At 35.6% G+C, this 24,991-nt stretch overlaps 1 protein-coding gene across 1 annotated transcript in view; it reads right to left on the bottom strand.

Annotated features, from left to right (window-relative positions):
• Window positions 1-19,432, bottom strand: part of LRRC40 (leucine rich repeat containing 40) — a 55,615-nt gene extending 36,183 nt beyond the window's left edge. Inside the window, exon 1 of the mRNA XM_082832743.1 lies at window positions 19,262-19,432. Coding sequence (XP_082688869.1) covers window positions 19,262-19,412 — 151 coding nt within the window. The 5' untranslated portion in view covers window positions 19,413-19,432. The remainder of the gene's footprint in view (window positions 1-19,261) is intronic.
• Between the last annotated feature and the right edge of the window lie 5,559 nt (window positions 19,433-24,991).

Genomic DNA, 24,991 nt, shown 5'->3' with positions numbered 1-24,991 from the left:
TGAGAAAAATGGGGCACAGAGAATGTATCATTTACCCAGGGTTATATAGCTAAACGGGATTTAAACCCTGGAAAAACTAAATTGTCTTGCTTCTCAGTGAATATTTGTAAGGTATATCTGACTCTGGTAGCTGCTCTCTATTTTATCTGACGTACAATTTTATTTCTTATCCCATCACACAACATTGTATTACTTCTGTTGCAGCATATACAGCAATTCCTTTGACACTGCCAATAAGACTGTTCAAGTTAAACAGAAAGAGTCCAGGTTTATCACTATAACACTTGAAGCTCCAGAAAATATTAACTTGCTTTAGTGCTATAGCAGAACTATTTTAAATAGTCCTTCATTCCTTGATACCAGTAGGACGATATATGGGTATGATCTAGAACTTTAGCTAATATTAATCAAGGCAACCATTGGTTATGCCTTACAGTTACTAACTATCATTTTAAAATGACATTAAATGGAAAGGTGTGGTCAAAGTTTCAAGTTCAGGACACAATCAGATCAAGCAATCCAATACAATGGTTTTACAGAAGCAAAGCAAAGTTCCTGAAATCCATTCATTCAAAAAAAATGAGGTACCTATATTTGTATTAGAATAAATTATAAGATCCCTTTCCTACCCTTCTCTCTGCCTAAGCAATCTGCATTTCTCTACTCTTCTATCAATGAATCCCCAGCAAATGGGAATAAAACAGAATGAAAATCCACCCATGTTTATGCACAGAGGTTTATTTTTAAAGCAAAGCAAAGAAACAAAAGCCACTATTTCCAACTCTTTGAGTACAAAAGCAGCATAAAATGTATCTTCACTGTTGTTATTATTATTTTGGTGGGTAGATATGGATGACTGAGTGGGAATGAGAAACACACATCAGCCCAGCACTAGCATGTGAAGTTACTGACACCAAATGAGTCAATAAAAATGGGTACATTTATGTATTTGACTAAAAATCAATGTTACCCTTAAGCAAAAATAAGTTACAAATGTGCCATACCAGTTTGGGTCACCAACAAAAAGCTCCAGTATAAGAACGACAAAAAAAAAAAAAAAACAAGGCAAGACAAAACAATACAAAACATTAAAAAAAAATGTATGGAAGAAGCTATGTGAGATGCACAAGTCTACTCCTAAAGAAAATATGTAGAGCATTGTGCATATATTTTTCTCTTAACACCTACACATACATAGGTACATTAAGACGATTATACTTAAAAGGCAATGTAATGGAAAATATCTTTTTTTGTAAGGAGGAAGGTGGAGAACACAAGAAATTTGTATACAACACAACAAAAATATCTGTTACCCATGAACTACACTAAATGAATGTTACAATTTTATCATTATTACTTCAGATATTTTGGTTAACCAAATTTGTCTTTGTAGGAACTATCACGGGATGGATAATTGTTGATACTATACTGCTGTTATTAAATATGTATCAATTTGCTTTTCCATAAACATTGACTTACTGCTCATTCTTTTCCCCATTGTTTGTGAAATATCTCAATTTCTTCAAGAGTTTATAGCACCAAGATTCATGTCACTTTTCTTCCCTCCCCACAAATATGAAGAACCACTGAAAGGTATATTGTCCTAATTATTGAGGAATTCAGTGGAGCCATCCTAAAAGTAGCTTACCAATTCACAAAACAGAAACTACCAGGTAAAAAATAAATGTCAATAGGCATATAAATGTGAAAAAAATTTACTATGGAGTTAGATTTATTTGCTTTATGTAATTTTTAAAGTTATATAGTATGTCAAATATATACATAAATTAACAAATAGTATAATGAAATAATGCTCCACGTACCCACCGCCCACATTTAACAGTTATCAACTCATGGCCAATCTTGCTCATATATAATCCCATATCACAATGATCTAAACTACAATCTTAGAAAGATAGAAAAGAACAAAGTAAACCCAAAGTAAACAAAAAAAGAACAGAAATCAATGACATCGAAAACAAATACGGTAATAGTAAAAAGCAATAAAACCAATACCCAGTTCTTTGAAAGTGGGAATATCACTACCAATCTTACAGATGTTAAGAGGATAAGGGAAGGGGCTTCCCTGGTGGCACAGTGGTGAAGAATCCACCTGCCAGTACAGGGTACATGGATTTGAGCCCTGGTCCGGGAAGATCCCACATGCCATGGAGCAACTAAGCCTGTGCACAACTACTGAGCCTGCGCTCTAGAGCCCGTGAGCTACAACACTGAGCCCGTGAGCCACAACTAATGAGCCTGTGTTCCACAACTACTGAAGCCCGTGCCTAGAATCCATGCTCCACAACAAGAGAAGCCACCACAGTGAGAAGTCTGCGCACAATGAAGAGTATCCCCCCCACCCCGCTCACTGCAACTAGAGAAAGCCCGTGTGCAGCAACGAAGACCCTAAAAATAAATAAATAAATTTATTTTTTAAAAAAAGGATAAGGGAATATGATGAACAACTTTATATCCATACATTCAACAACTTAGAGGATATGGAGAAATTCCCTCAAAGGGGGAAAAAAAAAGCACAACAGCAATAGGAAATCTGAGTAGCCTTTTGAAAGGGTTCCTGGACCCAATTCCAGTGTGCATATTGTTCCCCACACAATCAATTCTCAGACACCCTCTTGGTGTCTCAACTCTGACACTACTAGGGGATATAGAATCAGATTCAACAAGTAAAGGGCTCAGTCCCACAAAACTGCCTTCCACTTCAGAGGCCAGTCACAAGCCCAGCTTATTACCAGTACTTCTCATCAATTGGCTATAAATCAGAGGTTCCCACGACTCCCTCCTTGGGTTCAGTTAATTTGCTAGAATGGCCCACAGAACTCAGGAAAACCCATTTACTCACTAGTGACAGATTTATTACAAACAATATTAAAGGATACAAACCAACAACCAGATGAAGAGATACATAGGGCAAGGTCTGAAAAAGGGAGCTTCCATCCTTGTAGAGCTCGTGGTCCAGCACAATGGCACATGGGAGCATACTGGTTCCCTAATGTGGAAGCTCTCAGAACCCTCTCCTTTTTTGGTTTTTACAGACGCTTCATTACATAGGCATGATTGATTAACTCATTTGCCATTGGTGATTGATTCAACCTCTATCCCCTCTCTCCTCCCCAGAATCAGGGTTTCTGATTCTGATTCTATCTGTGGTTAGTTCTCCTGGCAACCAGCCTCCACCCTTAGGTGTTTTTTGCAAGTCACTTTCATTAACATAAACTCACTTGTGGTACTAAAGGCTTGTTAACAAGACACCATTTAACTTTTATGGCTCTGAAGCAGTTTTTTGGGGGTTTTGTTTTTGTTTTTCGGGAACTGAGGACAAGAAACCAAATATTATAACAAAGGATGCTCCCATTGCTCTTATTATTCAGGAAATTCCAAGGGTTTTGGGAGCTGTGGGCCAGGAACTATGGACCAAATATCTCTGAGAAATATATTTTGGTCATCTGAATGACCAAATATATATATTTCTTATAAATCACAATAAAGCACATAGTATCTACCAAAGAAATTAAACTTGCTATTTAAAACATTCCCACAAAGAAAACTCCAGGCCCAGATGGCTTCACTGGTGAATTCTATGGACATTTAGAGTAGAAGTGATACTGATTCTACAGACTGTTTCAGAAAATAGAGGAAAGAAAAATTCCCAGCTCACTTTATAAAGCCAGCACTACTCTGATACCAAAATCAAAGACATTGAAAGGGGGGGGAAAAAGCCAAAAACCAAAAACCAAATCTAAACACCATGACCAAGTGATTTATATAAGGAATGCAAGGCTACTTTAACATTTGAAAATGAATCAATGCAGTTGACCATATTAACAGAAAAAGAGTAACACAATATGACTGTCAAGGAATTAAAAAAAAAAAGCATCTGACAAAATTCAACAATCATTCAAGATAAAAACTCTCAAAAAACTAGGTATGAAAGGGAACTCATTCAACCGGATAAAGGGTATCTTTGAAAAATCTACAGCTAACAATATACTTAATGGTGAAAAACTCAGGGCTTACTCTCTAAAATTGGGTACAAAGTGAGGATGCCCATTCTTACTGTGTCAATATTTTACTAGCAGTTCTGACTAATGCAACAAGGCAAGAAAAATAAATAAAAGCCATTCAGATTGAAAAGGAAGAAGTAAAACTGTCTCTATTAGCAGACATGAACATCTATATAGAAAATCCTAAGAAAGCTACAAAAAAAATTAAATGTAATGAGTTTAGAAAGGTCACAAACTTCAAGCTTAATATACAAAAATCAATTGTGTTTCTACATATTAGCAATCAGTAACTGAAAACATTCTTAAATGCTTAAAGATTTACAAGACATAACATCTAAAACCATGAAATACTCAGTGTTAAATTTAACAAATATATGCAAAACCTATGGTATGAAAATACAAAATATATGAAAGACCTGTGGTTTTTGCTGTAAAAACTTAAAGAAGGTCTAGATAAGTAGAGAAATATACCAAGTTACAGCTTGAAGACTCAATATTTTTAAGATGTCACTTCTCAAAGTGACTTATAGATTCAGTACAATCCTAATCAAAATTCCAGAAGGCATTTCTGTAGAAACTAACAAGCTAATTCTAAAATGTACACTGAAATGCAAAAGAACTAAAATATATTAAACAATTTTGAAACAGAAGAAAGCGATAGGACTTAACAGTACTTGATTTTAATTTTTACCATAAAGCTTATATAAGGACAGACATATAGACAAACAGGAAAAAAAAAATGAGCTCAGAAAATATTCCAGGCAATAAAATAATGTCAGTTAATATTCAACAAAGTTGCCAAAATAATTTAGTAAGAAAGGAATAGTCTTTTAAACAAATGTTCGTATAGATAAAAAATGAACCTCAACTTTTGCCTTGTGACATACTCTAAAATTAATGCCAAGTACAGCACAGACTTAAATGTAAAAGATAAAACTATAAAAATTCTATAAGAAAGCAGAGGAGAAAATCTTCACAGCCTTGGGATGGATAAAATTTCTCAGTATAGAAAAAGTACAATCATAAAAGAAAAAAATTGATAAATTGGACTTCATCAAAATTAAAAACTCTTATGTTTTTCTAAAGAAATTGTTCAGAAAATTAGGCAAGCCACAGACTGGGAGAATATATTAAATAGATACCAATATAGATACACAATATATCTGAGGACTTGCATCCCTAGAATAGAAAAAGTCTTATAACTCAGGAAGACAAACAGCCCAATTAAAAATAGACAAAAAATCTGAACACTTGGCAAAAGATATACAAAAAACGAATGAGCAGTTCAAAAGATACTCAACATCATTAATCATCAAGGAATATAAATAAAACCATAAGGAGATACTGTAACACAACCACAAGAATGGCTAATGTTAAAAATAATGACAATACAAAGTGTTGGTAATGATTTGTGGCAACTGAATCTCTCATATTACTAGGGACAAACAGTTTGGTGAATTCTTATAAAGTTAAATATGCACTTATTATTATATGTCCAGCGATTCCACGCTCAGGTATTTAACTCAACAGAAATGATAACATATGTCTACACAAAGACTGTACTTGAAAACTCATAAGCAGTTTTATTCATAATAGCCAAAAGCTAAAACACAACTCAACAGGTAAATGGATAAACAAACTGAAATACATACATACAATGGACTATTACTGTTCAACAATAAAAAGGAACTACTTTTGTAAACAATATAGATGACCCTCAAAAAACATTATACTAAGCAAAAGAAGCCTAACACGGAAAAACTGTAAATGTATAATTCTATTCGAATTAAATTCTAGAAGAGGCTAATTTATATTGACAAAAAGCAGACCACTGGTTCCATGGAGCTAGCAGTGGGGGTAGACTGACAGCAAGGGGAACGTTTCAAGTACTGGAAATGTTCTTTATCTTGATTTTGGTAGAGGTTACACAACAGTATATATTTGTCAAAACTCATTAAACTGTACACTTAAAATGAATGTACATACTGTTTGTAAATTATACCCCAATAAAGATAACTAAAGATAAAGAGTGAATTTTTTAAAATATAGATGATGTAATATATCAAGACAATCTTATGAATGCATATGTACACATATGTATATATGTGAATGAATAAAAAAATAAAGTGTGTATATGTATATATATATATATATATATATATATATATACACATATACACACACACATATATACATTTCTCACAGGGTCGATAATACCCTTAAGCAGCACTACCCAACAGAACTTTCTGCAATGATGGAAATATCCTGTATCTGCCCTATTTCATATGGTAGCCACTAGCTGCATATGGCCAATGAGCACTTATAATGTGGCTAAAGTGACTGAAGAACTTGATTTTTAATTTTATTTAATTTTGGTTAATTAAAATTTAAATAGCCATGTGACTAGAGACTTCCACAAGGGATGGCATGATCCTTAACAAACACTGAAAAAAGACTTCTTTACATGTTTTTTTGGGCAATTCATTCTTTCTTCCATTGACAACAGCTAATTACAGAAATAGGGAGTAACAAATGGGTTGACAGCAGAGAACTGTCTAATTTGAGGAAGATACAAGTGGGTAGGTGAAGAAACAGAGAAGAAATAAAAAAACATGTCTAAAATGGTGTTTACATGGATGAATAAAAGAATGTGTAGCAAGTAAACTATAGGAGCAATAAATAATGAGATTAAAAAATTTTTTTGACTCCTTTGGACAGTTTCATAAATATAATGATCATGCACAGTATACAATAATAACTGTTTACTTAAGGCAGAAAATCATACCCATTAAAGTCTAGATCTAGTCTAGATTGATTACCATCTTCTAAAAGATTGTAAATATATTCAACTATGATACACAGTATAGCATCATGGACATACACTGACCAAAGAGTCAGGGACCTAAGGCTCTGGTTTAAACTGTATAACTAAACAAACTGGCCAGTAGCCTAGTATTTCTGGTCCCCAGTTTCCTCGTTGATTAAATGAGAGGGCCCTACTGTCACTTAAATGCTAGAATCCAGTAACAGCAGTACAAAAAGGCTTTTGCTAGATGCAGGGTAATATTCTGATAATAGTTTATCTTACAAATGCCATTTACTAAACTGTCTACCCAATTATGAGCACTTTAAAAGAATAAACCAATAGATCAAGTCACTCTGTAAAGAATCCGGGAAAGCTCATTGATAAACATTCCAATTTTCTCCACAGTAGTTTATGTATGGCCACCAATGGCCTCATTACATTAAACAAATAATTCCAAATTGATAAACCATAATATTATAGTGTCACTTTGAGGCTATCTTTAAAGTTTAACACACACACACACACACACACACACACACACACACACACACACACACACACACACACACCCCAAAGTAAAATTAAAAAGTTATATGGAAGGCATTAACTCAGTTGCAGCTTTAGGTTGATTCAAAGGAATATATCTTTGTGGTTTAGAACACCTGAACCACTGTTATTTTAGAATGCATGAAGACAACACTTCTTTGCTGAAGTCCAGGATACTGTAAGAAAAGAGTGAAACAATGTTAAACATATGAAAAGGAAAACATGTTTACTAATCACTTTAAGAGAAAAACATGCTTGAATTTATTACATTAACTTGAGGGTACATTCAGTTTTATAGTGAAGACAAGCTTCACTGAAACTATAATTCCATTCTTCCCAGCCTGTATTTTTTCTCTTCTACTCAAGAAAACATATTAAAATGCAAGTGAGTGAACATGATATTAATATAGGGGTAAGTTTAAATTTGCACTACTTTATTAAATAAACTTTGGCCTTGGCGATAACTTGGGATACACATCCCAACAGGTTAAAATACTAACATTTAGAAATATATCAACAGATCAAGAAATAGGAATGGGATTTTCAATTAACTATCAAGGTCCTTGTTTTATAATCTAAACAAGTAGACTTCCTTGGATTTCAGTATACTAAAAATTAAATGTTCACCTCAGATTTTGCCATTACATATGGATTAAGGCACTTTCCTCGTGTTTTCATTTCTAAGAACTGTTTAAGAATTAGCTTGTTTTGATGATCTATTCACCTGGAAGCATAGTTTCTTTCTGGAATTATTTGTTATAAAATCTGGATAGTTTGGTTAATTCTCATTAGCTTTTTAGAATATAACAGTAAATTCCATTAAGACAATCAGGAGTCAAAATACAGAGTTAAGCTAAATAGTAAAGCAGAACATGGTTAATACAGATTTAAGGATGGTTATTTAAAATCTTAGTAAACATATGGTTTGGGTTACACTTTTTGTCGTGTCACAACAAACTGTACAAACTGAACATGGCAAATTTTCATTACCCTAAAACAGACAACATGACATCTTGTGGCCTAGAAGCCCTAGACCTATTTACTTAATTCCACAAACAGAAACTAACCAAACTGCTCTCTTCAAGATAAGGAATGATAGCCTTACACCCGTATTTCTCTTTCAAATAATATGGTTTCCAAACTAATTTAATTGGCTTATTTAATAAATTATCCACTTACCAATGTTCTTGTCAGTTCAATAGTGTGGTTTCCTTTAGAATTTACAGCATTCTTTTGTTCCAAACACTGGCCCCTCTTACTTTCATTGAGTTTTTGAGTCACTCAAAAACATTCCTACACTACTGTTCTGCCATGGTCATGCAAGCACAAAGCAACAATCAATACCTCCTTTACAATTCTACTTTCATTTTATCTGGTCCAATGAAAAAGAGCTGCAATATCTATACTGAACAAAAGATAATTAATTTTGGTTGAAAGATAATATATTCCCACACTGCTGCTCATAAAAAGAGCTGTCACTTAAAATTTCCAGAATATTTCTAATGTGCTTCTTTGAAGTTGGTTATTATTAGTTATTTTGTTTGGGTATACCTTTCTAAGTAACTTATAGAACTGACACTCAGAATGATGACTCTAAAACTGCCAACAATATTTGGATATTTAAATTAATCACAATATTCATAAGACAGACTATTATCTGATTATTTTAATTACTCTATTTTTCAAGTGTTCCTGAAAAATGTACAAATAGAAGTCAAAAAAGCAGAACTCAGTACAATTCCAAATTTGTTAAAAATAAAAAAACAGAAAGTAAATTAACTATATTCACACACACACACAAAAAAAATTATAAAAGAAAAACCTCCAAAATATCAACAGTGATAACCGTAGATGGTTATTTTCATTTTTTATGCTGTATATAGATTCTACTTTTTCTATAGTAGACATATTGGTTATATAAAGAGGAAAATAATAAATAGTATTTTTACAAAAGAACTAGGACCTAGTTCTTTCGCAAAGGAACTAGAAAAGAAAGCGTATCTAAAAACCCTCAAGAGTACACAGATTTCAGTTACAGGTAAATATTTATCTGCACTGTACGGATACCAGTTAACAACCCCATCTAGTTAGTAAAATGCCTCACAGCTCTTACAAGTGACCTCATTAAGAAGAATCCATTTCAGGAGGCCACCACTTAAGAATAAGAATCAATAGAATTTTTGGGGGGAGGGATAAATTGGAAGACTGGGATTGACATATACACACTACTATATATAAAATAGACAACTAAATAATAAGGACCTACTGCATAGCACAGGGAACTCTACTCAGTACTCTGTAATAGCCTATATGGGATAAGAATCTAAAAAAAGAGTCGATATATGTATATGTATAACAGATTCACTTTGCTGTACACCTGAAACTAACACAACATTGTAAATAAACTATACTCCAATAAAAATTAAAAAAAAATAAACCAAAATAAAACAAGAAAAAAGTAACAAAATGGAAAGAATGAAAATAAAATAATATAGATTTAAACTCAAATGTATCAATATTATATTAAATGTAAACAGATTAAATGCTGTGATTGAAGAAAAACAGATTATAGCAACCATGCTACAGGAAGGGCTGAATTACCTTTCCATTCTTAAAACAGAAAATGATATTGAGGCTCTTGGTGCTGCAGTCAGGAGTCAGTGCTGTGCCTCTGAGGTAGGAGAGCCAACTTCAGGACACTGGTCCATAAGAGACCTCCCAGCTCGAAATCAAACAGCGAAAATCTCCCAGAGATTTCCATCTCAACACCAGAACCCAGCTTCACTCAACGACCAGCAAGCTACAGTACTGGACACCCTATGCCAAACAACTAGCAAGGCAGGAACACAGCCCCATCCATTAGCAGAGAGGTTGCCTAAAATCATAGTAAGTCCACAGACACCCCAAAACACACCACCAGATGTGGACCTGCCCACCAGAAAGACAAGATCCAGCCTCATCCACCAGAACACAGGCACTAGTCCCTTCCACCAGGAAGCCTACACAACCCACTGAACCAACCTTAGTCACTGGGGACAGACACCAAAAACAACCGGAACTACGAACCTGCAGCCTGCAAAAAGGAGACCCCAAACACAGTAAGATAAGCAAAATGAGAAGACAGAAAAACACACAGCAGATGAAGGAGCAAGATAAAAACCCACCAGACCTAACAAATGAAGAGGAAATAGGCAGTCTACCGGAAAAAGAATTCAGAATAATGATAGTAAAGATGATCCAAAATCTTGGAAATAGAATAGACAAAATGCAAGAAACATTTAACAAGGACCTAGAAGAACTAAAGATGAAACAAGCAACAATGAACAACACAATAAATGAAATTAAATACTCTAGAAGGGTTCAATAGCAGAATAGAAGGGTTCAATAGCAGAATAACTGAGGCAGAAGAACGGATAAATGACCTGGAAGATAGAATAGTGGAAATAACTACTGCAGGTCAGAATAAAGAAAAAAGAATGACAAGAACTGAGGACAGTCTCAGAGACCTCTGGGACAACATTAAACGCACCAACATTCGAATTATAGGGGTTGCAGAAGAAGAAGAGAAAAAGAAAGGGACTGAAAAAATATTTGAAGAGATTATAGTTGAAAACTTCCCTAACATGGGAAAGGAAATAGTTAATCAAGTCCAGGAAGCACAGAGAGTCCCATACAGGATAAATCCAAGGAGAAATACACCAAGACACATATTAATCAAACTGTCAAAAATTAAATACAAAGAAAACATATTAAAAGCAGCAAGGGAAAAACAACAAATAACACGCAAGGGAATCCCCATAAGGTTAACAGCTGATCTTTCAGCAGAAACTCTGCAAGCCAGAAGGGACTGGCAGAACATATTTAAAGTGATGAAGCAGAAGAACCTGCAACCAAGATTACTCTACCCAGCAAGGATCTCATTCAGATTTGATGGAGAAATTAAAACCTTTACAGACAAGCAGAAGCTGAGAGAGTTCAGCACCACCAAACCAGCTTTACAACAAATGCTAAAGGAACTTCTCTAGGAAAGAAACACAAGAGAAGGAAAAGACCTACAATAACGAACCCAAAACAATTAAGAAAATGGGAATAGGAACATACATATCGATAATTACCTTAAATGTAAATGGACTAAATGCTCCCACCAAAAGACACAGATTGGCTGAATGGATACAAAAACAAGACCCATATATATGCTGTCTACAAGAGACCCACTTCAGACCTAGAGACACATACAGACTGAAAGTAAGGAGATGGAAAAAGATATTCCATGCAAATGGAAACCAAAAGAAAGCTGGAGTAGTAATTCTCATATCAGACAAAATAGACTTTAAAATAAAGACTATTAGAAGAGACAAAGAAGGACACTACATTAATGATCAAGGGATCGATCCAAGAAGAAGATATAACAATTGTAAATATTTATGCACTCAACATAGGAGCACCTCAATACATAAGGCAAATACTAACAGCCATAAAAGGGGAAATCAACAGTAACACATTCATAGTAGGGGACTTAAACACCCCACTTGCACCCATGGACAGATCATCCAAAATGAAAATAAATACGGAAACACAAGCTTTAAATGATACATTAAACAAGATGGACTTAATTGATATTTATAGGACATTCCATCCAAAAACAACAGAATACACATTTTTCTCAAGTGCTCATGGAACATTCTCCAGGACAGATCATATCTTGGGTCACAAATCAAGCCTTGGTAAATTTAAGAAAATTGAAATTGTATCAAGTATGTTTTCCGACCACAACGCTATGAGACTAGTATCAATTAAGGAAAAGATCCGTAAAAAGTACAAACACATGGAGGCTAAACAATACCCTACTTAATAACGAAGTGATCACTGAAGAAATCAAAGAGGAAATTAAAAAATACCTAGAAACAAATGACAATGGAGACATGATGACCCAAAACGTATGAGACGCAGCAAAAGCAGTTCTAAGACGGAAGTTTATACCAATAGAATCCTACCTTAAGAAACAGGAAACATCTCGAATAAACAACCTAACCTTGCACCTAAAGCAATTATAGAAAGAAGAACAACAAAAACCCAAAGTTAGCAGAAGGAAAGAAATCATAAAAATCAGATCAGAAATAAATGAAAAAGAAATGAAGGAAATGATAGCAATAATCAGTAAAACTAAAACCTGGTTCTTTGAGAAGATAAACAAAATTGATAAACCATTAGCCACACACATCAAGAAAAAAGGGAGAAGTCTCAAATAAATAGAATTAGAAATGAAAAAGGAGAAGTAACAACTGACACTGCAGAAATACAAAAGATCCACTACTACAAGCAACTCTATGCCATAAACAACCTGGAAGAAATGGACAAATGCTTAGAAATGCACAACCTGCCAAGACTGAACCAGGAAGAAATAGAAAATATGAACAGACCATTCACAAGCACTGAAATTGAAAATGTGATTAAAAATCTTCCAACAAACAAAACCCCAGGACCAGATGGCTTCACAGGCGAATTCTACCAAACATTTAGAAAAGAGCTAACACCTACCCTTCTCAAACTCTTCCAAAACAGAGCAGAGGGAGGAACACTCCCAAACTCATTCTACGAGGCCACCATCACCCTGATACCAAAACCAGACAAGGATGTCACAAAGAAAGAAAACTACAGGACAATATCACTGATGAACATAGATGCAAAAATCTTCAACAAAATACTAGCAAACAGAATCCAACAGCACAATAAAAGGATCATACACCATGATCAAGTGGGGTTTATTCCAGGAATGCAAGGATTCTTCAATATACACAAATCAATCAACGTGATACACCATATTAACAAACTGAAGGAGAAAAACCATATGATCATCTCAATAGATGCAGAGAAAGCTTTCGACAAAATTCAACACCCTTTTATGATAAAAACCCTGCAGAAAGTAGGCATAGAGGGAACTCTCCTCAACATAATAAAGGCCATATATGACAAACCCACAGCCAACATCATCCTCAATGGTGAAAAGCTGAAACCATTTCCACTAAGATCAGGAACAAGACAAGGTTGCTCACTCTCACCACTTTTATTCAACATAGTTTTGGAAGTTTTAGCCACAGCAATCAGAGAAGGAAAGGAAATAAAGGGAATCCAAATCGGAAAAGTAGAAGTAAAGCTGTCACTGTTTGCAGATGACATGATACTATACACAGAGAATCCTAAAGATGCTACCAGTAAACTAAGAGAGCTAACCAATGAATTTGGTAAAGTAGCAGGATACAAAATTAATGCACAGAAATCTCCGGCATTCCTATACACTAATGATGAAAAATCTGAAAGTGAAATCAAGAAAACACTCCCATTTACCACTGCAACAGAAAGAATAAAATATCTAGGAATAAACCTACCTAAGGAGACAAGAGACCTGTATGCAGAAAATTATAAGACACTGATGAAGGAAATTAAAGATGATACAAATAGATGGAAAGATATACCGTGTTCTTGGATTGGAAGAATCAACATTGTGAAAATGACTCTACTACATAAAGCAATCTACAGATTCAATGCACTCCCTTATCAAACTACCACTGGCATTTTTCACAGAACTAGAACAAAAAATTTCACAATTTGTATGGAAACACAAAAGACCCCGAATAGCCAAAGCAATCTTGAGAACGAAAAACGGAGCGGGAGGAATCAGGCTCCCAGACTTCAGACTATACTACAAAGCTACAGTAATCAAGACAGTATTGTACTGGCATAAAACCAGAATGATAGATCAATGGAACAGGATAGAAAGCCCAGAGATAAACCCACACACATATGGTCACCTTATCTTTGATTAAGGAGGCAGGAATATACAGTGGAGAAAGGACAGCCTCTTCAATAAGTGGTGCTGGGAAAACTGGACAGATACATGTAAAAGAATGAGATTAGATCACTCCCTAACACCATACACAAAAATAAGCTCAAAATGGATTAAAGACCTAAATGTAAGGCCAGAAACTATCAAACTCTTAGAGGAAACCATAGGCAGAACACTCTATGACATAAATCACAGCAAGATCCTTTTTGACCCACCTCCTAGAGAAATGGAAATAAAAACAAAATAAACAAATGGGACCTAATGAAACTTCAAAGCTTTTGCACAGCAAAGGAAACCATAAACAAGACAAAAAGACAACCCTCAGAATGGGAGAAAATATTTGCAGATGAAGCAACTGACAAAGGATTAATCTCCAAAATTTATAAGCAGCTCATGCAGCTCAATAACCAAAAAACAACAACCCAATCCAAAAATGGGCAGAAGACCTAAATAGACATTTCTCCAAAGAAGATATACAGATTGCCAACAAACACGTGATAGAATGCTCAACATCATTAATCATTAGAGAAATGCAAATCAAAACTACAGTGAGATATCATCTCCCACCGGTCAGAATGGCCATCATCAAAAAATCTAGAAACAATAAATGCTGGAGAGGGTGTGGAGAAAAGGGAACACTCTTGCACTGCTGGTGGGAATGTGAATTGGTACAGCCACTATGGAGAACAGTATCGAGGTTCCTTAAAAAATTACAAATAGAACTACCATATGACCCAGCAATCCCACTACTGGGCATATACCCTGAGAAAACCATAATTCAAAAAGAGTCATGTACCAAAATGTTCATTGCAGCTCTATTTACAATAGCCCGGAGATGGAAACAACCTAAGTGCCCATCATCGGATGAATGGATAAAGAAGATGTGGCACATATATACAATGGAATATTACTCAGCCATAAAAAGAAACGAAATTGAGCTATTTGTAATGAGGTGGATGGACCTACAGTCTGTCATACAGAGTGAAGTAAGTCAGAAAGAGAAAGACAAATACCGTATACTAACACATATATATGGAATTTAAGAAAAAAAAATGTCACGAAGAACCTAGGGGTAAGACAGGAATAAAGACACAGACCTACTAGAGAATGGACTTGAGGATATGGGGAGGGGGAAGGGTAAGCTGTGACAAAGCGTGAGAGTGGCATGGACATATATACACTACCAAACGTAAGGTAGATAGCTAGTGGGAAGCAGCCGCATAGCACAGGGAGATCAGCTCAGTGCTTTGTGACCACATAGAGGGGTAGGATAGGGAGGGTGGGAGGGAGGGAGATGCCAGAGGGAAGGGATATCGGAACATATGTATATGTATAACTGATTCACTTTGTTATAAAGCAGAAACTAATACACCATTGTAAAGCAATTATACTCCAATAAAGATGTAAAAAAATGTAGGAAATAAAGCATTATAGAAATCCTTCACTGTATATAGCTGTTAGGTAGTTAGTAAAATATATATATTGTTCTTTCTGAAAATTGGAATGTTTTTGTTATTCGTTAGCTTTAAATTTTTTGTTAGCTTTAAATTTTTAAAAAATGTATTATGATTTCTTTCAAAATAAAAATTCACATTTGCTCTTAAAAAAAAGAATCAACAGAATTTTAACTGCTTTTTGTTATATACGGCAAAATTAAAGGCTAGGTTCTATTTTTCCAATTTAGAAACAATGGACATGACCACACTTTACAAATACATTTATATAATCATATAAATATAAAGGACGAAAGAAAGACCTGGAGTATACAATCCGCCCTCTGTATCCTTGGGTTCCGCATGTGCATATTCAACCAACTGCAGATCAAAAATATTCAAGGAAAACAAAAATCCAGAAAGCTCCAAAAAGCAAAACAAAGGCACTCCTAGGTTTTTACCCAAATGAATTGAAAATTTATGCCCACGCAAAAACCTGAACACAAACAGCAGCTTCATTCATAATTGCCAAAAACTGGAAGCAACCAAAATGTCCTTCGAAAGGTGAATGGATAAATAAAATGGTATATCCGTACCATAGAATATCATTCAGTGTTAAATGAAATGAGCTATCAAGCCATGGAAAGACATGGAGGAACCCTAAATGCACATTACTTAGTGAAAAAGGGCAGTCTGAAAAAGCTACATACTGTATGATTCGAATTATATGACGTGTTGGAAAAGGCAAAACCATAGAAAGAGTAAAAAGATGAGGGTCTGGGACTTCCCTGGTGGCGCAGTGGTTAAGAATCCGCCTGTCACTGCCGGGGATACGGGTTAGAGCCCTGCCCAGGAAGAGCCCACATGCCGCGGAGCAACTAAGCCCATGCACCGCAACTATTGAGCCTCAGCTCTAGAGCCTGCGAGCCACAACTACTGAAGCCCACGCACCTAGAGCCTATGCTCCACAACAAGAGAAGCCACCGCGATCAGAAGCCCTCACATCACAACGAAGAGTATCCCCCGCTCTCCACAACTAGAGAAAGCCCGCGTGCAGCATCGAAGACCCAACACACTCAAAAATAAATAAATAAATAAATCTATTAAAAAAAAAAAAAAAAGATGAGTGGCTGCCAGGGCTTCTGGAGAAGCAGGGTAAGGAATAAACAGGTAGGGCTCAGGTGATTTTTAGGGCAGTGAAAATATTTATGTGATACTGGAATGGTAGATACATGACATCATGCATTTGTCAAAACTCATAGAACTGTATAAGACTAAGAGTGAACAGTAATGTAAATAATGGACTTTAATTAATAATGATATATCAATATTGGCTGACCAATTGTGACAAATGTACTACATAATGCAAGATGTTAATAATAGGGGAAACTATGAGCTTGGGAGAAAGGGTATACGAGAACTCTCTGTACTGTCTGTTCAACTTTCTGGAATCCTAAAACTGTTCTAAAAAAACCTTAAAGTACGGTTGTTCGGGGAGTGGGGGGGAACAATTTGTTATTGTTGTTGTTGTTAAAGTATAGGATTCCGAAAAGAGACAGGAGGCTTTATTGTAGACGCTTAGGGGCAAGATTTCAAAAGACTTTTTTTGTTTGTTGTACTAAGAACTTTATGCTGAATCTTGTGGGCTACTGGGAGTCATTAAATGTGAATGACATAGTAAGATCTTTGTTTTGGAAAGATAATTCTTGGTAATGGCACTGATTTAGAGGGTGAGATTTAAGACAAGAAATTCAGGAAACCATTTAGGAGGCTATTGCAATAATAATAGCAATGGCCAATTTTTACCCTGTACTTTTTATGTACCAGGCCTTTTATGTGTATTATCTCATTTAAACCTTAGTAGGTCCTATTCCTACTATCACATTATAAACGAGAAAATAAAACACTGGGAGATTAAGCATCTCAAAGTTACACGAGCAAAGATATGGAAATAAGAAGCATGGCCCCATACTGGACTACAAATAGATCAGAATTACCGCAGTTTGGATATCAAAGGCTGAAAGACAAAAGAGGAAGTTGAAGGCTACAACTAGATAAAGAAAAACCTTTTATATTATGATAACAAGAAGTCCTTTTTTATATATAAGCTATAGATACCATGTGCCTCTCCCATTTACATCTTTTGTCTCCTATGAAATATTGTACCTTCAACATAATTTGCTGAGTACCTAGTATGTGCCAGATATTATGTTAGGCTCTGTTTATACAATAATGACCTAAACAGCCCTGATCCATGTCATCATGAAGCTAGGAGTCAAAATTCATTTGCTCCCTGAAACTTTAATAGACTAAACCATCTGGATCCAATCAATAAGTACATTCCAGCACACACTTAGTATTTGGGAGTACTCATTCATTTACTTATTCCTTCCACAAATGTTTAATAAGAATCTACTATGTACTAAGCACTATTTTGAGTGTTAGGGACACAACAATTAATAAAACAAAGCTTCTTGACCACATACAACTAATACTCTAGCAGAGGAGAGAAGACAATAAACAAATATATAATATAAATTCTGATAGTAATAAATGCTATTAAAAAACAGAGAATACATGTTAGCAATGGTATTTAGATAGGGTAGTTAGGAAGGGCCTATCTGAGCAGAGTCCTACAGGAAGCAGAGTGAACCCTAGAAAGGTATCATGTAGAAAGTTCCAGGCTTTGGAAAAAGCAAGTGTATATGCACATCTGTAGTTTTAGAATACTAATGTCCCCATTGATTAAAAGCTTTTCTAGGTAGAGCAGAGATTTTGTCATATACCCTTTCATTCATTCAGCAAGTATTTGCTTGCATGGTCAACTCCATACATGGCACAATAAAAAAACCAATCATTACAAGGAAATGGAAGCTTTTAATCCCAGGTAGCCTTAAACCTAAATATAAGTAGAGGAAAACAGGAGGAATGCCATAATCTCTCTCTCCCCACTTCCCACTCCCTCCCGTATACAACAGAAAATCAGAAGAGCATCTGGCTATTATTCGTTCACGGTGTCCAGATTTGTGCTTTTTATCTTTACCAGATTTTCAGGATGGCCCCAAATTCACTCAGTATGGCATCCATCTTGATCTTCAATTTAGGATAATGTTCATTATTCCTTGTATCCTCCTGTCCAGTTGCACACAGAAAATGGTCTTGATAGAGAACAGTGACATTCACTCTTAGTTCACAAAGGAGCAGATAAAATACAGAATTTTAGCGCTGATAACTGCCCTAAGTGATTAAATTAAGAGGAGGAACAGAGGGCCAAAGAAACAAAGCATGTGCCCATCACTTGATAGCTAATTTAGTCAAACATTATGTTGTTATTCCATAGAATGCAGGAATCCCAGAAAGCAACCCGTTTAAATTTTGACCGTATTCCCAGCACATTCCCTGCACCAGACACTCCTGGAGCGAAAGGAGGAACCGAACGAGCTGACCGAACCAGTGAAAATGTTATGAGTGCCTGAATTCGAGCACCGGGATCCTGGCTAGGAGCCTGGGCAAAAGGCGGCCAAACCCAGGCCAGAGGAAAGGGAGGCTACGTGGGGCAAGTGCTTTCTGCGAGGTCGCACAATCGGGTCGTACCTCTGGATCTTACCTTCACTGAGGTTGCGGCCCGACAGGTTTAACTGCCCGCTCTTCCTCGCCGCCTTTAATAGCCCCTGGGGTACGGAGGCACCGCAGTCTCTCCTCTCAGCTCGGAACCCCGCTCGGGGATCCCGCCCAGCTACTCCCTTCAGCCGTGACATGTTCAAACCCGGGTGTTCAGAAGCAGAGCCCCACCAGTGACGCTTAAAGGTGGCGCCGCGGAGCCGCCCAGCCCCTGTCGAGAGCGCGCGCTCCGTGCGCTGGGCCTTCGCTCTCGGCGGCGCGGCTCGGCTGTCGTCACCGTCAGCGTCTGGGGCAGGAGGACCGAGGGGCCCTTCCCGTTGCCGGTGCCGGCCTTGTGTCTTGGAAATTACTTCGCTCAAGTAAGTGCGTTTAACGGGCTGAAGAGGGGGTTTGAATTTATTGTGGGCACTATTACTGAGACTCCAACCTACTCTTCTGTGCTCCCGCGGCGGCGAGGGTGTCAAGAAAGGATAACCTTCTCTGCTCCCCTCGCCTGGCCGGAACGTGGGCCTTGACTAAAACTTGAGACCTGGGCGCGGTCTGCAGCCTCTCTGGACCCCTGCCTGTTTGTCGCTTTTGGTGCTGGCGCCAGACCTCCATTCCGCGTAGGCAGTAAAACCAATTTCTGTTCTTTGGGTCTATACTCCGACTCCTAGCCTTAGTGCACCTCGATTGTTGTATGGAATTCGTAGCCCAACATAGGAGGTAGTGTGAAATGGAAGGGTTGGCAACAGAGAAGGAAACACAAAAAAAGAAAAAAGAAAAAAAAAAGCTTCATAATGAACGTTCTCTCTACCGGACGGTTTAGGGAAGCCAAGTGGAAGCGCAAGCTTGAGTGTAGCGAGAAAAGCTTAGATTTCGGAGCCCGAGAGCTACGAGTTCGAATCCCAGGTCCTTCTGTAGCTTACAAACTGTGTAACTTTAGACAGTTTACTTGACAGCTTTTTAAGCTCACTCCTTTTTCATTAATGTAGGGTTAATCATTTCCTATCTCATTCGGGTTTTTTGAAATAATTAAGCAAAGATGAAGTTTTAAATATTGAGAGCTTGGTGAGGAAACGGATTCCATCCAGTTCAGAATGGAAAATGAAAATTTTGTGCAGTAAGTCGTATATCTTGGACAGTTAGTTTCTGCCTGAAATATACAGCTTTAGTGAGTCATTCAATAAGTAATTAATAACTCATCCTCTTTAGTATTGTCCTGGGTGCTAGACTTTTGTTTTGCCTAAAGTAATTTTGTTTTAAAAAGCCTTCCCCTGGAGATATCCTTTTAACCCCCCATCAGCTCGGCTGGGGATCATTAGGATAATTAAAAGGTAATATGACGACCAGCTAACAAATTCTGCAGCGCACACGGTTTTGCCTGAGTCCACGTTCTTGCCAGCCGTAAAATTAGGTTTCTAAACCCTGACCCCCTCGATTATTTTTCTTCTTAATTCTATGGAGTCCTTTGCATTGAAAGTGAACAGCAGAAAACTACCAGTAATTACACTATCAAACAAACAGAGTGGGTTTTAAAGCAAGGAACATAGCAGTTTTTGCAAGGTCGCTAATAAACACCCCCCGACCCAAGTTTGTCTTGACAATAATCATTATAGTTACCTTATTGGGCCCTAAGTATCAGGCTCAGTGCTGATAATACCTCTTTTACTATCTCTTATTTAGCACAAGGATCAATTTTACAGGTGAAGAAATTAAGGCTAAAAAGGATTAAGAAATTTGCCAAAAGTCGTAAGTTTCTATAAGTGGTATGACCAGGCCTTTGAACCTAGATCGATCTCTCTCTCTAAAACCTTTCTTATTAATCATTATGATTTCCCTAGTGGCTTTTATTTCACCATTTTCAACATTTGTCTTCGAACCATTTTTAGGGAGACTTCAATTATGTTTTAGGAGGTAATTATTTACTAGAGAAAACCCTTTTTCTCTTTTGTAGGATGTAGCAGCCTACCTTTGGAGGATTATTTACTCAAGTGTAAAATTTTACAGTAACCACCTCTCCTCCTACAATAGATTCTTCTTTAGTTCAATTTTTTTTAATTATAAGGAAGATACAGTTTTTTTGATTTATTGTGCTTCTACTTGAAGTTAAATATTTCATTATTGACATTTAATTATAGTATTATGTTGAAACATTGTTGCATTTTGTATAAGAGAAGCATGTCCTGATTAGTGGCAGAGTAATTCTGAAAAATCCAAGTGACTGCACTCTTGTGGTAAACTTCAATAGATAACAAACTGACATGTATAAAAATTTTACAAGTATATATCTGTATTACACTGTGTATTGTACCTCTGTAGCAAGTGCAGATTGAACAAGTGAGGGTGAAAATTATTACCTCATGCAATCAGGAAAATCATGTTTCATCTCAAACTCATGCAAACTGAAAGCTTATCAACTTAATTGAGCTTCTTTATGAGAAAGTGTAATTATATATAGTTATATTCGTGGGAATTAACACTGTATATTCATTGTATTACTTTCGAAAGAATGCATTAAAACAAAAGATCCGAACCTTTTTCAACATGAGCATTGAAGCTAAAGTATTTGTTTCTTTTAAAAAAAAGATGGATTATTAAAATAATATGAAACGGATATCTCCTGTGTAGGGGCTGGAGACTACTGCATAGCTACCATTTGTAACAGAATTTACGTAGCTACTGTTTATTATATTCATTTTATTAAAGTATGGAAGGTTTCACTCTTCTAGATTTGCTAAATGAAAACAGAAAGTGAAGAAACCAAAAATACATTGACCCTAAGAATTGTATCGGCCAAAGAATGCTGTTCTGTTTCATAACGGAAAGTATGACTTATCAAAGTAAGATAGAGCAGCTTATGACTACCATTAAAATTTAATAAGACATTTTAAAACATGGCTGTGTTATTATGAACATTGCTACATGTTAAATATTTTCAAAATTGAAAGCTACAATTGGTAAGATGAATTTATTGAGGCAAATTGAGAAATTGTGGCAAAGGAAAATGGTATTAATTTGTGCAAATTTTTGAGCACAATTTTTTTTAATGTCATCGGGAGCAAAGTGAATTTGATTGCAGACATCTCTAGGAAGTTTTCTTTTTCTGTAAAATAGGAGATTTAGATTTAGCCTATACTGAATCAGTATAATGTTCACCTTTCAGAACATTGCCTTATCTGTGAGAACTGCTGCTTTATGCTAACGTTATTTATTGAGAGAACATTCTACTTTTTAACACTGTCATTATTGACTGGAGCTGTTGGACCTAACATATATTGCTTATTAAGTATTCTTTGAGTTGAATTTTTTACATTCTTATATGCTTATTATTCAAAGTTTTCTTTCTGTGTTTGTCCTTACTCTGTAAATAAGTTGGTTTGAATTATCAAAATTGAGAGCAAAATTATATTGCACATGGACTCGTCGTGTTTTAAATATTCAACTTTAATGGTGCTTGTTACACATCTTTAGTTTCCTTTGAAAATTGCATTTTGCCCATTTGATTTCCATTTAGGCTTATAACTGCCAACTTAAAAGTAGTCAGTAGAAAACATGCTGTTTCCTTGAAGGTAGTACATATTTTGCATATTTATTCATAGTTTCAAATGTGGCTTTGAATTGTATTTTGTTGTCATTGGAACTTTGTGTGGTAATTTTTTCTGGAGACAGTGCATTTTATTTTAGATTATTCATTTGTACATCCTTTGTATGTTCCCTGTGCTTCCCTTTCTTACTTTTGAATTAGGAAGCAGTGAGCTTGCTCTAGGAGGTTTAATATTTGATATAAATGTTGTCTTCTGTTTCTCTCTACTTTCAGTGTAAAAGAATTACAGTCCACTAGCTTTAGGAAAATTTTTTTACTTTCCTCTTACAAAAAGGCTTTTACATTGCTAATGTTTTTCACATGAAGTGGAAGAAGTAGTTTTTTTTAAAGTTTTTTTATCTTAATTACTTTCAGTTTTTTTGTTTGTTTATAGTCTGTTAAAAAAAAAGCTAAAACACAGGTGGTGGTTATAAAGCAGTCGCTTATGTCACTAAATAAAAAGCACTTATGGTATTATTTCTTTTTCTAAAATCAGCTGAAAATATTTCCCATTATCCCTAGTGATTCTTACTTCTAACATTTAATAGCTGTTTTCTTGATCGTTTTTCCAAGATTAATGTGTTATGTGATTTCAAGTCTTAATTTTAACATCAATTGTATAGGTTTTATGAATTTGTTTAAAGTAGTAAAGTTATACAGAGATAAAATTAGGGCACCAAATCTGAGAATGTACTTCATAATACTATCCTTTCTTTGTGTTAACAGATACAAAACCAGTACCAAATAAATCTGTTTAAAGAAAAATCATTTTAATCAAAATCCACTATTTTAAAATTTGACTTTATATCACCCCTGCCAGCATTTTTATTCAAATGGATTTGGCTTGCAACTCCATTTGCTCAATACTTCAAAAAGAGACATTAAATAATTATACATGGTAAAAGTTCTGTATAAGCAAACGTCCCCAACAGTTTTAATGAGACAAGATATGGCCCCTGAGACTTTATTCTTAGTACCAACTGAAGTTGATACGGGGGAAATAGTAATAATTTGATAGTTTGTTGACATTCACAATTGATAGATTTTTATTTAAAAATCTGTTAAATTTGGAGGTGGAGTATTTATACTCGCAATTAAGAAAAATGTTAGCTTAACTTTCAAAATACCTTCAAGAGTGTCCACTACTTTTTTTCTACATCATTTTTTTTTCCATCCTTTCAAATATCACAGTTACATATACTTAGGTGATTTGGGTACTATTATTGGGGGGGTTGAAATACTAGTGAACATTTAAATACTTGGTCTCCACAGTGCAAATCTGTGAACCCAGAGCTTTTGCTCTTCATCTTTGTAGAGATACATGTTTTGCACTCATCACTAAATTTATCTGCGGTTAATAAAGCTTTGATATTTTTCCATTATAGAGCTCCTGACCTTTTTGCTTCTCTTTTGATTCCTCGTTTCCTAAAAAGTTACCTTTCCACTATCTCTTCCTTCCTTCAAAATAATTATTTGATCAATGTCTCCACGTGCTTTAGACTTCACCATGAGCTAATTGTGGCTTGAAACTAACTGCAGTTCATAGTTAAAAGTGGCTGAGATGGAAATTGAAGGAAAAAAGCATTGTGGCCTTTCGCTTTAGCGTGTATCAAAAATTCAGATTGTTTTGTGTATTTACTAATATTTTGCTTTTTTTTTTAATCGGTGCTTTGGTTATTTGATAGTCTGTTGCTCCAACCCATGTCACAGTACTTTTTTTTTTTTTCACAGTACTTTTAAGATTGATCAAGCATGTGTGGAGTTGTTTGTCTTTTGAAAATTAGAATAGCAATCTTGCTCTAAAAATATGGAAAAGTAATTGAAGCCTTCCTAGCAAGAGTTTTCCATGAAGCATTTGTGTTTTATCAAAAAAGGAATGTTTTGTTTAGCTGTCATCTATCTACACGTGCTATTGGTAAAGTGCTGCTTTAGGAACAAAATGAATATGAAAATCTGAAATCTGTCATCATGTTTCCATTGCAGCAGCCTCTTAAAGGAGAAAGAGCATCTAATAATAGTATACTTCACATGTTTACTACCACTTACGAAGTATTTTCACATTTGACGGTAATGCTCTAAGGTTAGACCAGAAGTATTATTGTTATTATTCACCTGTTGAAGAGAAGAGGAAGTGGAACACAGACTTTCTTG

Source organism: Leucopleurus acutus (genome assembly GCF_964270905.1).
Source record: "Leucopleurus acutus genome assembly, chromosome: 2".
Lineage (NCBI taxonomy): Eukaryota > Metazoa > Chordata > Mammalia > Artiodactyla > Delphinidae > Leucopleurus > Leucopleurus acutus.
Note: the sequence above shows the minus strand (reverse complement) of the source record. Positions and strands in the feature narration are given on the sequence as shown.